This window comes from Rhinoderma darwinii, chromosome 11 (genome assembly GCF_050947455.1).
Source record: "Rhinoderma darwinii isolate aRhiDar2 chromosome 11, aRhiDar2.hap1, whole genome shotgun sequence".
NCBI classification, from domain to species: Eukaryota; Metazoa; Chordata; class Amphibia; order Anura; family Rhinodermatidae; genus Rhinoderma; species Rhinoderma darwinii.
Window position 1 is genome coordinate 81,053,192 of NC_134697.1, and position 15,795 is coordinate 81,068,986.

The window sequence follows — 15,795 nt, forward strand, 5'->3', positions numbered from 1 at the left end:
CAAATAGAAAATGCCTTCTCTGGTTGGTTGTCAGTAAAGAAGCGGAAAAAACAGCTCCTCTACTTGATTAATAGGCCTGAGCTTTGTGTAATGTGGGGCATTTGTGAGGCTTCTCCCAGAGAGAAGCAGAGGCAGTGAAACAGAACCATCGGTCTATACAATCTATGACAGGGAGGGGGAGGAGCTGCAGCAGAAAGGAAACGCCCCCTAAGCTGTCAGCCTGATGAAGATCTGGGGAGATCTCTGGATCCATGTAAGATACAGGGCCGGTTCTAGATTTGTTAGAAAGAGATTATCACGTACTATAGTATGTCTGATTTTCTTTTTTTCCATGAATTCTCGGACAGCCTCTTTAATTAATTTTACTGAACTGTAACCAGTTAAATCTGTTGCACATATTAATATTAACCTGTTCCCGCACAATCACGTGCAGTTACGTCAGCTTAGTTCCATTCCCACATCACTGTACATGATTGTGTTGGCGTGGGCTCAGAGGCCGAGTCTGCAGCATCACCAGCGGGTGTCAGCTGCATAATACTAGCTTGCTCTAATCCTCGCTGATTAAGTCCTTAGATGCTGCGGTCAAAAGTGACTGCGGCATCTAAGTGGTTTGTAGCCAATCGGCACCACCGTGACACGATAGCGGGGTGCCGATGGCTGCTATGGCAACCAGACGGCTAACAATAGCCTCCTGGTCTGCCAAGCATGGAAGCCTATTAGGCTTCCGAAGGTAGTGAAATGTACTAGAATAGAAACCAGCAACACTGGCCACACATCTATAAATTCTTATTTATTTACCGCATTATTATGCCCTGATGTATTCTGCCCAGTTTACATATGCCCCCAAATTATAAACCAGTAAAACCCCAAACAGAACTACTACCAAGCAAAATCCAAGCTCTAAATCCAAATGGTGCTCCCTCCATTCTGAGCCCTACAGTGTGTCCAAACAGCAGTTTATGTCCACATATATATCATCGCCATACCCGGGAGAACCCGCTATAACAGTTTATGAGGTATGTGGCATAAACTGGACAAAACATATTGCATACTAAAATGGCATAACAGTGGAATTGGCAATGAAAAAAACACCTGTGGGGACAAAATGCTCACTACACCCCTTTAAAAAGCCCTAAGGGGTGTACTTTCCAAAATAGGGGCCACTTCTTAAGTGATTGTTTTACTATTTGACCTCAGGGCCGTGCAATTGTGGTTCAATGCTGTGAAAATCATCAAAATAAGCCTCAAATGCGCATGGTGCTCTTTCACTCCCGAGCCCTGTCATATGTCTCAGAAAATGATAAAGGTCTTAAGAGGTGTAATTTTCAAAATGGGGTCACTTTTCGGTAGTTTCCACTTGACTCTGGTACCACAGGTGCTTTGCAAATGCAACATGGCGCCCGACACCAATCCAGCAAAATCTGTGCTTCAAAAGCCAAATGGGGCTCCTTTCCTTCTGAGCCCTTCCATGTTCCTAAACAGCCGTTTAGGACTCCATATCGGGTATTGTCGTACTCAGGAGAAATTGAGTAACAAATTATGTGTTTTTTTCTCCTAATACCCCTTGTGAAAATTTAAAATTGGGAGCTAAAACTACATATTTTTGGAAAAAATGTAATTTTTAATTTATGAAACACCTGTGGGGTCAAAATGCTCACTATTCCCCTAGAAAAAAATTCCCTGAGGGGTGTACTTTTCAAAATGGAGACATCTTAGGGGTTCTGCAAATGCGACATGGCACCCAAAAACCAATCCAGCAAAATAGCGTTCCTGTCTGATCCCTGCCTTGTGTCCAAACAGCAGTTTATTACGACAAATGGGGAATTTCCATACTCGGGAGGAATTGCTTTACAAATGTTAGGTATTTTTCTTCTTTATCCCTTGTTAAAATGAAAACATTCAACATTTTGGTGTTACTTCCCTTCTGAGCCCTGCCGTGTGCCCAAACAGCAGCTTATGACCACATAAGGGGTATTGCCATAATCGGGAGCAATTGCTTGTTTGGGTGCTTTTCTATTTTAATCCTTTGGAAAATAAAAAACACAAAAGTCTACGTTTTATTGTAAAAAAAAATTAGATTTTTATTTTCATGGCCCAATTACAATGAATTCAGCAAAAAAATCATCAAAATGTTCACTATACTCCTAGATGAATTTCTTGTTTGATGTAGTTTCCTAAATGGAGTCACTTTTGTGTGTTTCCACTGCTTTGGTTCCTCAGGGGCTATGCAAATGTACATGGCACCCACAAACCATTCCAGCAAAATTTGAGCTTCAAAAGCCTAATGGCGCTGCTTCCTGTCTGAGCTCTACCGTGTATCCAAATAGTCGTTTATGAGCACATATGGGGTAATACCATACTCGGAAGAAATTGTTTTACAAATGTTGGGGTGCTCTTTTTCCTTTATTCTTTATGAAACTGAAAAAAGTAGATTTTCATTTTCACGGTCACTTTCATTTCAATGACTTCAGAAAAAAACCTGTGGTGTAAAAATGCTCACTAATCCCCCAGATTAATTAGTTGGGGGTATAGCTTTCAAAATTGTGTCTTTTTAAGGGTGTTTCCTATGTTTTGGCACCACAAGACTTCTTCAAACCTGACATGGTGCCTAAAATATATTAGAATAAAAAGGCCCCAAAATCCACTAGGTTCTCCTTCATTCCTGAGGCCGGTGTTTGAGTCAAGTAGCACACACTGGGGCCACATGTGGGATATTTCTAGAAACTGAAAAAAAATTATAACAATGAATTTCTGCAAAAAAACATGTGAAACCTATAAAGGGTTAATACATTTTCGAAATGCTGTTTTGAATACTTTGAGGGGTGCAGTTCTCAAAATTGGGTGATATATGGGGGTTTCTAATATACAGACACTTTAGAGCCATCTAAGAACTGAACTGGTCCCTAAACATAGATTTTGGAACGTCTTGAAAGTGTAAGAAATTGCTGCTAATGTTATAAGCCTTGTAACGTGATAGAAAAGTAAAAAGACGTTTAGAAAATGATGCCAACATAAAGTAGACATATGGGAAATGTTAACTAGTAACTATTTGAAATGGTATTACTATCTGTCTTCAAGCGGATACATTTAGAAAAATGCAAATTTTTCCAAATGTTCCCTACATTTTGATGTTTTTCACAAATAAGTACTGAATGTATTGACAAAATTTTACTACTAACATAAAGTACAATGTGTCATGAGAAGACAATCTCAGAATTGCTTGAATAAGTAAAAACATTCCAAAGTTCTTACCACATGAATTGACTCAAGTCAGATTTGAAAAAATGGGCTATGTCCACAAGGCCAAATCTAGCTGTGTCTCCAAGGGGTTTAGAATGTCTAGTTAGCGGAAAGAGGTTCTTTAATACGGTGAAGGAGGTGAAATTGACACATTTCATTTTTTTTGCAGAAATTCAATTTGTATCTGGTTTTCTCTGTAACACTCAAGGTTTTACCAGAGTAACACAACTCCGAATTTATTGCCCAGATTTTGCAGTTTTTAGAAATATCCCACAGTGTTCTACTGGACTGAAGCACAAGTCTCAGAAGCAAAGGAGACCCTTGTGGATTTTAGGGCCTTCTTTTTTTAGATCATATTTTAGTCATCATGTCAGGTTAGTGTCACGACGCGGGGTGTGGACCCACTGGGCCGTACCGCGTAGCGGGATAGCAGCTGGCCAACTAGGTACAAAACAATGTCTATAGTCCAGAACGGGTACCTGAGGCAATGTAGACAGTGGTGGTGACACAACTTGACTTTCACTGTAGAAGGCACAGTAGATGGAGCGGAAGACACGACTTGACTTTCACTGTAGATAGCACAGAGGCACGGTAGCACGGGATACAGGGTACAGGCAGTAGGAACAGGTAACACTGGGAACTGGAAAACACTGGGAGACCATTTGCAAGACAAACTATAGGTAGACAACAACGCTCAGGCAAGGAACAAGTGGGCAGAGCCCTTTTTATAGTCCAGCAGCATTCTGGGCTAATTATTGACTAATGACAGCTGGACGAGTTCTGGCCCTTTAAGGTCGTGCACGTGCAGGCTCCCTGGAGGGAGATGTCGCCGAGAACACAGATATCCATAGCTGGGGCCGTCAGAGGGTTAGACTGAACGATGGCCCTCAGCCATAGATGTTACAGTATCCCCCCTCTTACGCCCCCTCTTCTTGGGGCCTGAGCGGGAGAGAAATCTCTTCACGAGGACAGGGGCATCAATGTTCTCCTCTGGCTCCCAAGACCTCTCCTCTGGACCAAATCCCCTCTAATCCACTAAATAAAACGCCCTTCCTCCCACTTTCTTGGTGGCCAGGATCTCCCTCACTTCGAAAGTCCCAGACGAACTGCCAGGAGCCACTGCGGAACTAGGTGTCCTGGAGTAGCGGTTCAGGACCACGGGCTTCAGCAAGGAGACATGGAAGGAGTTAGGAATCTTGAGGGTAGGAGGCAGCCGAAGCTTATAAGAGACACAGGATTGATTTGTAGCAGAATCTCGAAGGGTCCGAGGAACCTGGTGGCAAACTTGCAAGATGGCACCCTCAGCCAGATATTCCAGGAGGACAGCCAGACCTTCGTACCTGGAAGAAACTGGGGAGGTTCTCGTCTTCTAGTATCTGCCTTTCTCTTCATGCGGTCCACCGCTAGCAGAATAGAAGATTGTGTCTGTTGCCACATCTGCAGAAAATCCCTGAAGGTAGAGTCAGCTGCAGGCACCTGGGACATAGTAGAAACAAGAAGAGTTATACGAGGATGTTGGCCGTAGACGATGAAGAACGGACTGGAGGTGGTGGACTCACTAGTATGGTTATTATAGGAGAACTCAGCCCACGGGAGCAGCTGCACCCAGTCATCATACCGTCTGGAGACAAAGTGCCGCAGATAGTTCTCCATAATCTGATTAACCCTTTTGACTTGTTCATTGGACTGAGGATGATAAGCCCAGAAGTCCAACTTTACACCGAGGAGGCCGCAGAGTGCTCTCCAGAACTTCGAGGTGAACTGGACCCCTCGATCCGAGACAATATGCAGAGGCAAGCTATGCAGACGGAAGATGTGTTGAACGAAGAGGTTGGACAGTTGAGCAGCAAAAGGCAGACCAGTCAGGCGAACAAAATGAGCCATTTTAGAAAATCGATCCACCACCACCCAGATCACACTGCATCCCGCAGAGAGAGGCAGAGCTTTGACAAAGTCCATAGCAACATGCTGCCAGGGGGCATCGGGCACAGGCAGTGGTTGGAGAAGATCAGCTGGTCTGGAGTGGGCAACTTTGTTTGCTGCGCACACTGTACAGGAGGAGACAAAGTCCATGAAGTCTTTGGGCAAGGTGGGCCACCAGAACTGATGGCCAATTAGGTCTCGGGCCTTACGGGCACCCGCGTGAACTGCCAGCTTGGAACTGTGACCCCAGCGAAGGATTCTTCCTCTGTCCGCCAGACGTACAAAAGTCCTTCCCGGAGGAATGTCTCTAACTTGCACAGGGTTAACAGAATAGATGCAGGAAGGGTCGATAATATTCTGTGGAGAGTCCACAGTGTCCTCTATTTCAAACGACCTAGACAAGGCATCGGCCCTGACATTCTTGTCGGCAGGTCGGTAGTGGAGTTCAAACCGAAAACCGAGCAGAGAACAACGAACACCTGGCTTGACGAGTATTCAGCAATTGAGCCGTCTGTAGATAGGTCAGGTTCTTGTGGTCCGTGAAGACCAGGATAGGATGAGCTGCGCCTTCCAGTAGGTGTCTCCACTCCTGCAGGGCCAGCTTGATGGCCAGTAACTCCCAATCCCCAATCGAGTAGTTGCGCTCTGCGGGAGAAAACAGCTTGGAATAGTAGCCACATACCACATTCTTGCCTTTCGAACCTCTCTGGAACAGAAGTGCACCGGCACCTACAGAGGAAGCGTCCAGCTCTAATGAAAACTGTAGGGATACATCAGGGTGATGAAGAATAGAGGCTGACGTGAAGGCCTTTTTTAAGGTTTTAAATGCGACTTCTGCTTCTGTAGTCCACACCTTGGCATTCATGCCCTTTTTAGTGAGAGTGGAGATGGGAGCTGTTAATGCAGAGAAGTTGGGAATGAACAGCTGGTAGAAGTTGGCGAACACCAGGAAGCGTTGTATGACCCTTAAGCCTTGGGACAGCCTTTACCTTCTCAGCAGGAACGGGTAACACTGGGTACTGGAAAACACTGAGAGACCATTTGCATGACAAACTATAGGTAGACAACAATGCTCAGGCAATGATCAAGTGGGCAGAGCCCTTTTTATAGTCTAGCAGCATTCTGGGCTAATTATTGACTAATGACAGATGGACGCATACTGGCCCTTTAAGGCCGTGCACGCACGCTATGCGGGAAACAGTCCCAGAACCCGGAAGTGAGTGTCGGCATCTCCCTGGAGGGAGATGTCGCCGAGAACACAGATGTTCATGGCCGGGGCCGTCAGAGGGTAAGTTTGAACGACAGCCCTCGGCAATAGACGTTACAGTTCGAAAAAAATTTGTGGTGCCAAAACAAAGGAAACACCCCCAAAAAAGACCCCATTTTGGAAAAACTACACCCCACAAGGAAATCATCTAGAGGTGTAGTGAGCATTGTAGCCCCACAGGTGTTTCATAGACTTAATTAGAATTGGGAAGTAAAAAAAATAAAAAAAAATACAATAAGATGTAGCTTTGGCTCATATGTTTTCATTTTCTCAACAAATAAAGGAGAAAAAGCACCCCAAAAGTTGTGAAACAACTTCTCCAGAGTACAGAAATACACCATTGATGGTCATAAACTGCTGCTTTGAGAGCAGATTTAGCTGGACTGGTTTCTCGGCACCATGTCGCATTTGCAAAGCCCCTATAGTACCAGTACAGTGGAAACCCCTCAAAAGCAACTCAATTTTGGAAACTGCACCCCTCGAGGAATTCATCTACGGGTGTAGTGAGCATTTTGACTCCACAGGTGTTTCATACAGTAGGCTGTAAAAAAGAAAAATTCTTTTTTCAAAGAAAGAAATATTGCTTTAGCCATAAATGTATCACTTTCATAAGGGGTTAAAGGAGAAAAAGCACCCACAGTTTATTACGCAATTCCACCGGAATACGGCTATACCACATATGTGGTAATAAACTGCTGTTTGGGAACACGGCAGGGCTCAGAAGAGAAGGAGCGCCATTTGGCTTTTGGAGGACAGATTTTACCGGGATAGTTTTCAAGTGCCATGATGCATTTGCGGAGCCCCTAAAGTACCAATACAATGGAACCCCCCCCAAAAGTTACCCCATTATTGAAACTACACCCTCAAAGAATTAATCTAGGGGTGTTGTGTCCATTTTCGAAAACCATGGGATTCATATAGATTCTCTCCCCCCTTTTGTAGTGGAAGCACATGAAGGTAGTAAAAAGGAGGATCCTATAGGGCGCTGCTGCGTGGATGTAGTAGAAAGTCAATGATAATAGGAAATGTATAACAATTATTTATTGAACATTAGGTGGCTACGCGTTTCAACACTGAACTAGTGTCTTCCTCAGACAGAGGAAGGGGGATCAGTTTATTTCACTATTTATTGCATAAGTAACTCAAATATCTAAAAATACCCTGAATATTAACTTAGTTGGTAGTATTACTGAAAAAACTTACTAAAAATTAAAGTTCATGCTGATGTCAACTTTCATTTTGTTTATAGCCTAATTGGTACAGAGCCAGGACAATAAGGCAGGGCCTATCATCCAGACTATACTCATTAAAAAGAAACATGCAAATCAGCATAAAAATACTGTCAATATCAATAAAGCTACACAGTAATTGTAAAAATAGGAGTGCTCAAACATACTAAACTGTGCTGTCACAGTTGAAGTGTCAGCGGAATTAATTCCTTAATAGTAGTAAAAATCACTAGTACCACCCATATATTACTTACTGGCAATACATACAGTAGTGTTAGGCTCTGTTCTGATGAAATTTAATGTTGATAAATGTAAAGTAATGCATCTATCACAGAAATTGTATTACTACATAATAAAACTGGGAATATCAGAACAAGAGAAAGACTTGGATATTCTGGTGACAAGTAAGCTAAGCAGCGGTACTCAATGTCAAGCAGCAGCTGCATTAGCAATAAGCTTTTAGGATGTATAAAAAGAGAAATAAAAACCTGGCCCCTCTACAAATCTCGCGTAAGACCACATCTCAACACGAAAAAAAGAGTATGTATGATTATTTTTAATAAAAACATAAAATACATTTACATATTAAGTATCAACTAAATCGTTACAGCCCCTGAAATAAATGTAAGATTTAATCTTCGGTATGCCGAGAACTAAAAAAAAGGCGTTAAAGCATAAAAAAAGGATCAAATAAGTTGTGCCAAAATGATCATCTTCATTATAAGGGGTTAATATTTCTTATGTCCCAAGTATACATTTTGTAAGACTGTATTATGATATTTTCCATCGCGCATAGTTGCTGTGCAGAAACACTTTAAAAAAATTTGTTGGTACAGAAGAAGACATTTGTGAACGTTTTTAACAGGTTGTACTTGCACATGTCAAGGAGACAGATTAAAAAAAGTTTATACGCTATTTTAATTATTTATACGCTATTTTATTTAAAATACAGGTGTAAACAATTTGCAATAAAGTTATAATTCACCACAGACTTCCTTTCTTCTTTCCAGGTGGGCTCTCAAGATGTCGATGTATAAATTCTACAACTAAAATCCGACCTAAGCATCTTGAAAACATAGAGGTGTCACCACCAATATCTTCGTGTAACTTAACAGAAATTATGTGAGTCATCCAGTTTACAGCCTAATATAAACATTTAGCTGCTGGAATCTTAAAGGGGTTGTTCACTACCAGAAAACTGATGACCTACTCACCGGATAGGTCATCAGTATATGATCGTTGGGGGTCCGACACCCGGACCCCACACCTATCAGCTTCTCCGGCTGCCTCCAGGTACCGGACGTCCATGCTGGAAGCAGATGGCTCCGGCCGTGGAATTTAAGTGAACAGGAGCAAAGCTGCAATTCGGCCGCTATCCAGTGTACGGAGCCAACTGCTTCCGGCCTCGAACATTGCATACTGTGCAATGACATCCAGTGCTCGCAGGCAGCTGGAGCAGCTGATTGGTGCGGGGCCTGGGTGACGGTCGTGAACCAATAACATACTGATGACCTATCAGGTGGATAGGTCATCAGTTGTCCGGTAGTGGACAACTCCTTTAACATCAAGGCACAGTTAAATGACCTGAAATTAAAAATAGTAAAAGCAAAAATTGCAAATGATCCTTGAAGTGACACTATAGGCAAAAGTTGAAAATAGCTACCCGCAAAGTTTCTTTATTGCCGGTCGACAGATCTCAGCATCTTCTTACAGGTCACTCGCACCTGCACACTTATTTTCTGTACGGGTTCCGAGTAGGCCAATGCCAACCATTGCCCTGGACTTGACCACTCTAGCAGGCTACAAAAACTGACTGAAAGAATATCCCGTATGGGTTCTTTCATCTGCTTTGACTTTTCCGACTCCTAGCTGGCAATAGTACCAGTATGTTTTTGTATAAATGAAAAGTACTAGACTGGCGGAACCTTAGGTCATCAGAATAAAAATGGACAGAGTCCTGGAATATTTCAAAATGGTAAAAAGTCTCTATTGTATAGAGTATTTAAAAACGTTAGGACAATAAGGAAATATCCCAAATTTATTCTGATGACCAAGGATTGCGCCAGCCTAGTACTTTATGATATGTTGCACATGGGTTTGACTGCATTTTTAACCTGACAAGATTCCTTTAAGAGCTATTTATCCCACTAGGCATTTTAAAGAATACCCGTCACCTCTCCTGACATATCCGGTTGAGTAAATAATTGCATTTCCCATTAAAAAATAATAATTCTGGAGCGTATTTTCTTAGAACTCTATGTTGTGCCGTTCCTCTGTTATTCCTTCTAGAAATGTATGCATAAATTGACAACTGGGTATTACCAGTAGGGGGTGTGTCACGACCAAGACTGACATGGTCCAATCAGTGCTGACACTGTAGGGACACGCCCCTTTGGCAAGGGGAATGGTAACACCCATTTGTCAATTTATTTATAAATTTTTAGCAGGAATAAGAGGAATGGCACAACACAGAGATCTAAGATAATATGTTCTAGAATTAATTAATGAGAAATACAATTACTTTGTGAAAATAGACATGCAAGAAGAGATTACAGGTCCTCTTTAACCCCTTCCCGCACCTTGAAGTAACTGTACGTCGAGGTGAGCAGTAAGTTCGCGCACCTTGACGTGCAGTTACGTCTGTGCTTTGACAGTTAACCGCTGCGCGGCGCAACACTGCAGCGGTGGTTAACTGTGCAGGGTGTCTGCCCTGCATTCCCTGTTGCCGATCAGTGGCCCATCGCCGCTGATTTAGTCAGTTAACCCCTTAATTGCGGCGTTCGATTTTGAACGCCACAATTAAGGTGTTTAGCGACGATCGGCAGCCCCCACGTGAAATCACGGGGGCTGGCGATGGTACCCATGGCAACCGGATGCCAGACAATGGCTTCCGGGCTGCCATGTACAGAAGCCTATGAGGACCAGCCGGAGGGTGGTCGTCGTAGGCTTCCTGTCAGTGTGACGGTTACGTCACAATGACAGTTGGAATGCATTACACTACGTGTGTAGTGTAATGTATTCCAGCAGCGATCAGAGCTGCAAGTCTAAGTGTCCCCTAGTGGGACAAGTGAAAAAAGTTAAAAAAAAGAATAAACATTTTTTAAACATTTTTTAAAAATTAAATGTATAAGTGACATAAACATGAACTGCTTTTTTTTCCTATAATAAGTCTTTTATTATAGGAAAGAAATGAACATTTAAAAAAAAGTACACATATTTGGTATCCCCGCGTTCGTAACGACCCCAACTATAAAACTATAATATTATTTTTCCCGCACGGTGAACACCGCAAAAAAAATAAACGGAAAGCAATGCCAGAATCACTATTTTTTGATCACCACCCCTCCCAAAATATGCAATAAAAAGTGATCAAAAAGTTGCATGTACGCCAAAATAGTACCGAAACAAACTACAACCCGTCCCGCAAAAAACAAGCCCTTACACAGCTTTTTTGACTGAAAAATAAAAAAGTTACGGCTCTCAGAATATGGTGACACAAAAAAGAAATAATTTTCTAAATAAGTTATTTTATTGCGCAAATGCTGCAAAACATAAAAAAAACTATATACATCTGGTATCCCCGTAATCGTACCGACCCGCAGAATAAAATATAATGGTCATTTATAGTGCACGGTGAACACCGTCAAAAATAAATAAAAATCATTGTCAGAATTGATGGTTTTTGGTCACCTGCCGAAAAATGGCATAAAAAGTGATCAACAAAATCGCATGTACCTCAAAATGGTACCAATGAAAATTACAGATTGTCCCGCAACAAATAAGCCCTCTAACAGCTCCGGTGGTGAAAAAATAAAAAAAGTTCTGGCTCCCAGATTATGGCGATGCAAAATGTGGCGAGCGTTCCAAAAGCGGATAGGATCGGGTGCAATTTATAAGTGCGACACTGGCCACATATCTGTGGATTATTATTTATTTACCCCATTATTATACCCTCTTATTATGCCCTGATTTACTCTGCCCAGCCTACATTTGCCCCCACATTATAAACTGAAATACCAGCAAAACGCCAGAGCTACTACCAAGCAAAATATGCGCTCCAAAAGCCAAATGGCGTCCCTCCCTTCTGAGCCCTACAGCGTGCCCAAACAGACGTTTACGTCCACCGATATGGCATCGCCATACCCGGGAGAACCCGGTTAATATTTTATTTGTGGTATTTGTGGCACAAACTGGGCACAACATATAGTGCACTAAAATGGCACATCAGTGGAAAATTTTATTTTTCACTCTGCACCATCCGCTGCGCATTAAACCCTTCGTGCACCATGACTTAATAGCATGTGGTGGTGTGGGGGGTGATATATGGAGCGTCTCACGCGCTGAGCCTGTGCCATACGCTGCCGGTGTCAGCTGTGTATTACAGCCGATACCCGGGACTAACGGACAGAAGCAGCGATCACGCTGTTACAGGAGCCTGTAAAAATCACAATATACTGCAATACATTAGTATTGCAGTGTATTCTACCAGTGATCTAACGATTGCTGGTTCAAGTCTCCTAGGGGGACTAATAAAATATGTAAAAACAAAAGTAAATAGTTATTATTAGTGGAAAAAATTTAATAAATATTTAAAGTCCAAAAAGAAACCCTTTTCACATTTTTTCTTTAAAGTAATGTAAAAAAATAAAAAAAAATACACAAAATTGGTATCGCTGCGTCCGTAAAAGTCCAAGCTATTACAATATACCATTATTTAACTCACACGGTGAACGCTGTGAAAAAGAAAGAATTTTAAACTGCAAAATCTCAGTTTTTTGGTCACCTTGGCTCTACCAAAAAATGTAATAAAAAGTGCTCAAAAAGTCTTATGTACCAAAAAATGGTACCAATAAAAACTACAGCTCGTCCCGCAAAAAATAAGCCCTCACACCACGCTATTCACGGAAAAATAAAAAAAGTTATGGCTCTCGGAAAGCGGGGAGGAAAAACGAAAAAGAAAAAAGCAAAAACATGGATCAGTTCGGAAAGGGTTAATTACTTTCTAATGAAAAAGCATTTATGACCACGTGGGGTATAGCCGTACTCGGGAGAAATTGCTTTACAAATGTTGGAGTGCATTTTCTCCTTTATCCTTTGTGAAATTTAAAAAATTCAACATTTTAGTGGAAATAATGTTGATATCAATTTTCACAGCCTAATTCTAATAAATTCTGCAAAAGACGTGTGGGGCCTAAACGCTCACTATACCCCTAGATAGATTCCTTAAGTGCTGTAGATTCCCAAATGGGGTTACTTTTTGGGGGCTTCCACTGTTTCGGTCCCTCGGGGGCTTTGCAAATTCGACATGACACCCAAAAACGATTCCAGCTAAATTTGAGCTCCAAAAGCCAAATAGCGCTCCTTCCCTTCCAAGCCCCGGTGTGGGTCCAAACAGCAGTTTATTACCACATGTGGGGTATTTACGTAATCAGGAGAACTTGTTTTACAAATGTTGGGGTGCTTTTTCTCCTTTATTCCTTGTAAACATTAAAAATGTCTAAGAAAAAAAGTAGATTTTTACCTTTATAGACGAATTCCAATGAATTCAGCAAAACAACTGTGGGGTCAAAATGCTAACTTTACCCCTAGAAAAATTCCTTGAGGGGTGTAGTTTCCAAAATGGGGTCATTATTGGGAGGTTTACACAGTTTTCATCCCTCCAGTGCATTGCAAACGCGACACGGCACTGAAAACTATTCCAGCAAAATCAGAAATCCAAATGGTGCTCCTTCTCTTCTGAGGCCTGCTGTGGCTCCAAACAGCAGTTTATTACCACATATGGGGTATTGCTATAATCGGAAGAAATTGCTTTACAAATGTTGGGGTGTTTTTTCTACTTTATTCCTTGTCAAAATTTTAAATTTCTACGTTTTTTCACAAAAAAAGTAGATTTTCATCTTCATATACTAATACAAATAAATTTAGCAAAAAAAACGTGGATTCAAAATGCTAACTATAGCCATAGATAAATTCCTTGAGGGGTATAGTTTCCAAAATGGGGACACTTTTGGGGGGTCTTTACTGTTTTGGTACCACAAGACCTATTCAAACCTGACATGCTGCCTAAAATATATTCTAAAAAAAGGAGGCCCCAAAATCCACTAGGTGCTTCTTTGCTTCTGAGGCCTGTGTTTCAGTCCATTACCGCACTAGGACCACATGTGGGATATTTCTAAAAACTGTAGAATCTGGGCAATAAATATTGAGTTGCATTTCTTGGGTAAAACCTTCAGTGGTACAGAAAAAATGTATTACAAATGAATTTTCGAAGAAAAAAAATGAAATTTGTAAATTTCACCTCTACTTTGCTTTAATTCCTGTGAAACGCCTAAAGGGTTAAAACACTTTCTGAATGCTGTTTTGAATACTTTGAAGGGTGAAGTTTTCAAAATGAGGTGACTTCTGGGGACTTTCTAATATATAGGGCCCTCAAAGCCACTTCAGAACTGAACTGGTCCCTGAAAAAATTGCAGCTAAAGTTCTAAGCCTTGTAACGTCCTAGAAAAATAAAAGCACGTTCAAAAAACGATGCAAACATAAAGTAGACATATAGGAAATGTTGACTAGTAAATATTTTGTGTGGTATTACTATCTGTTTTACAAGCAGATACATTACAATTTAGAAAAATGCAGATTTTTGCAAATTTTCTCTACATTTTGGTGTTTTTGACAAAGAAATATTGAATTTAACGACAACATTTTTTCAGTATCATAAAGTACAACATGTGACGAGAAAACAATCTCAGAATCGCTTGGATAGGCAAAAGCATTCTGGAGTTATTACCACATAAAGTGACACGTCAGATTTGCAAAAATTGGCTGTGTCCACAAGGCCAAAACAGGCTTAGACACTAAGGGGTTAAAGGACATGTACTCTCCTACAATTTGTTTATTTGTTTTGTTTAATGTGCCGATTGTCAGAGAAATCTGCGCATGAGCAATCTAAAAAGTTAAAGTCGACCGCCAATGATTCTCTGTGCGTAAAATAAAGTTCCTTAAAGTGAATGTCCACCCTTACACCCTTCCACTATCCCAAACTTCTCGCACTGACCTACTTCGTCCCTGACCATACATTAGAACCATCACCGTCTATTACCGTAGAACTATAGGTTTGCAGGCAAACAGTAGGAGCCCAAACATCACATTGAATTTCAAGTAAAATATAATGTCCCTACAGGGAAATCCACCCAAAACTGATCTGACAGCAACATAGTGCATGATTATGGACCACCACTGGTTTCCACAATGAAGGGGTTGCAGTTGTCAAATGAATTCTGCACCAATCACAGATTTCACATTTATATTAATCTCTGACACAACATTTTAAACAAGGGCCCGTTCAGATCATTGGAAGTTTACTTAGTATCTTGTGTCAGGGATTACAATTAATAAAAAATCTCTGGGTGGTGCCAAAGGGCTTTGGGTAAACAATAGTTTTCTATATCAATCGGGGTGCAATCATATACGGTAGACCCCATAATATAATATATTGACTCTTCTCTATACTAGATTAAAACATACATTTTTTAGTAGATATTTTTCTTAATACTGTGAACTGACTGCATAAGTGTCTGCTTTCAGAGTAACTGTAAAGTCCAATCGTAAGTGCCTGAATCCGAATACAACACTTGGGAAAATAGTTACTCACTGCTGGGACAGGTAAGTTTAGCTCTAAAAATATATATCTTTAAATAAGTCCTTAAATTACATTTTTTATTTTTTTTTAAATCAATTTATTACATCTGGGGAAAGGGAAAAAAAAAATCTTGTGTACTCTCTGTTGTCTGTAGAAAAATGTACTTCCAACAAGATGCTGCGATTGGTCTTAGGCTTCATGCACGCGGCCGTACCCGTTAGCACGGTCCGCGATTACGGGCCAGACCGACACTCGCATTTTCGGCCCGTGCTCCCATATAAAGCATGGGAGCGCGGTCCGTAAAAAGCAAAAGATAGGACGTGTCTTATCTTTTGCAAAGGCTTTCTATGGCCCGGGCACCTTCCCACAAAAAACGGGAAGTGGTCCATAATTGTGGACTGTAATTACAGACGAAATCTGCTGTCGTGTGCATGGGGCCTCAATATGTAAAACTCATTTGCTGAAGAAAATGTTCCCTCCCCCAGAAAAAATACATGGAA

General features: G+C 41.3%; 2 protein-coding genes across 4 annotated transcripts in view; one reads left to right on the plus strand and one right to left on the minus strand.

The window, feature by feature from the left end:
* RASSF4 (Ras association domain family member 4) overlaps window positions 1–15,795 on the minus strand; it is a 211,266-nt gene that overhangs the window by 145,745 nt on the left and 49,726 nt on the right. The gene's annotated exons all lie outside the window — the stretch shown is intronic.
* The window catches only part of LOC142663280 (growth-regulated alpha protein-like), a 91,677-nt gene that overhangs the window by 74,099 nt on the left and 1,783 nt on the right, over window positions 1–15,795 (plus strand). For both annotated transcript variants that reach the window (XR_012851073.1, XM_075841832.1), the window contains exons 2-3: window positions 8,670–8,781; window positions 15,241–15,318. Coding sequence is in view for 1 of the 2 variants with exons in the window: in XM_075841832.1 (XP_075697947.1) it covers window positions 8,670–8,781; window positions 15,241–15,318 (190 nt within the window). In the remaining variant the exon portion in view is untranslated. The remainder of the gene's footprint in view (window positions 1–8,669; window positions 8,782–15,240; window positions 15,319–15,795) is intronic.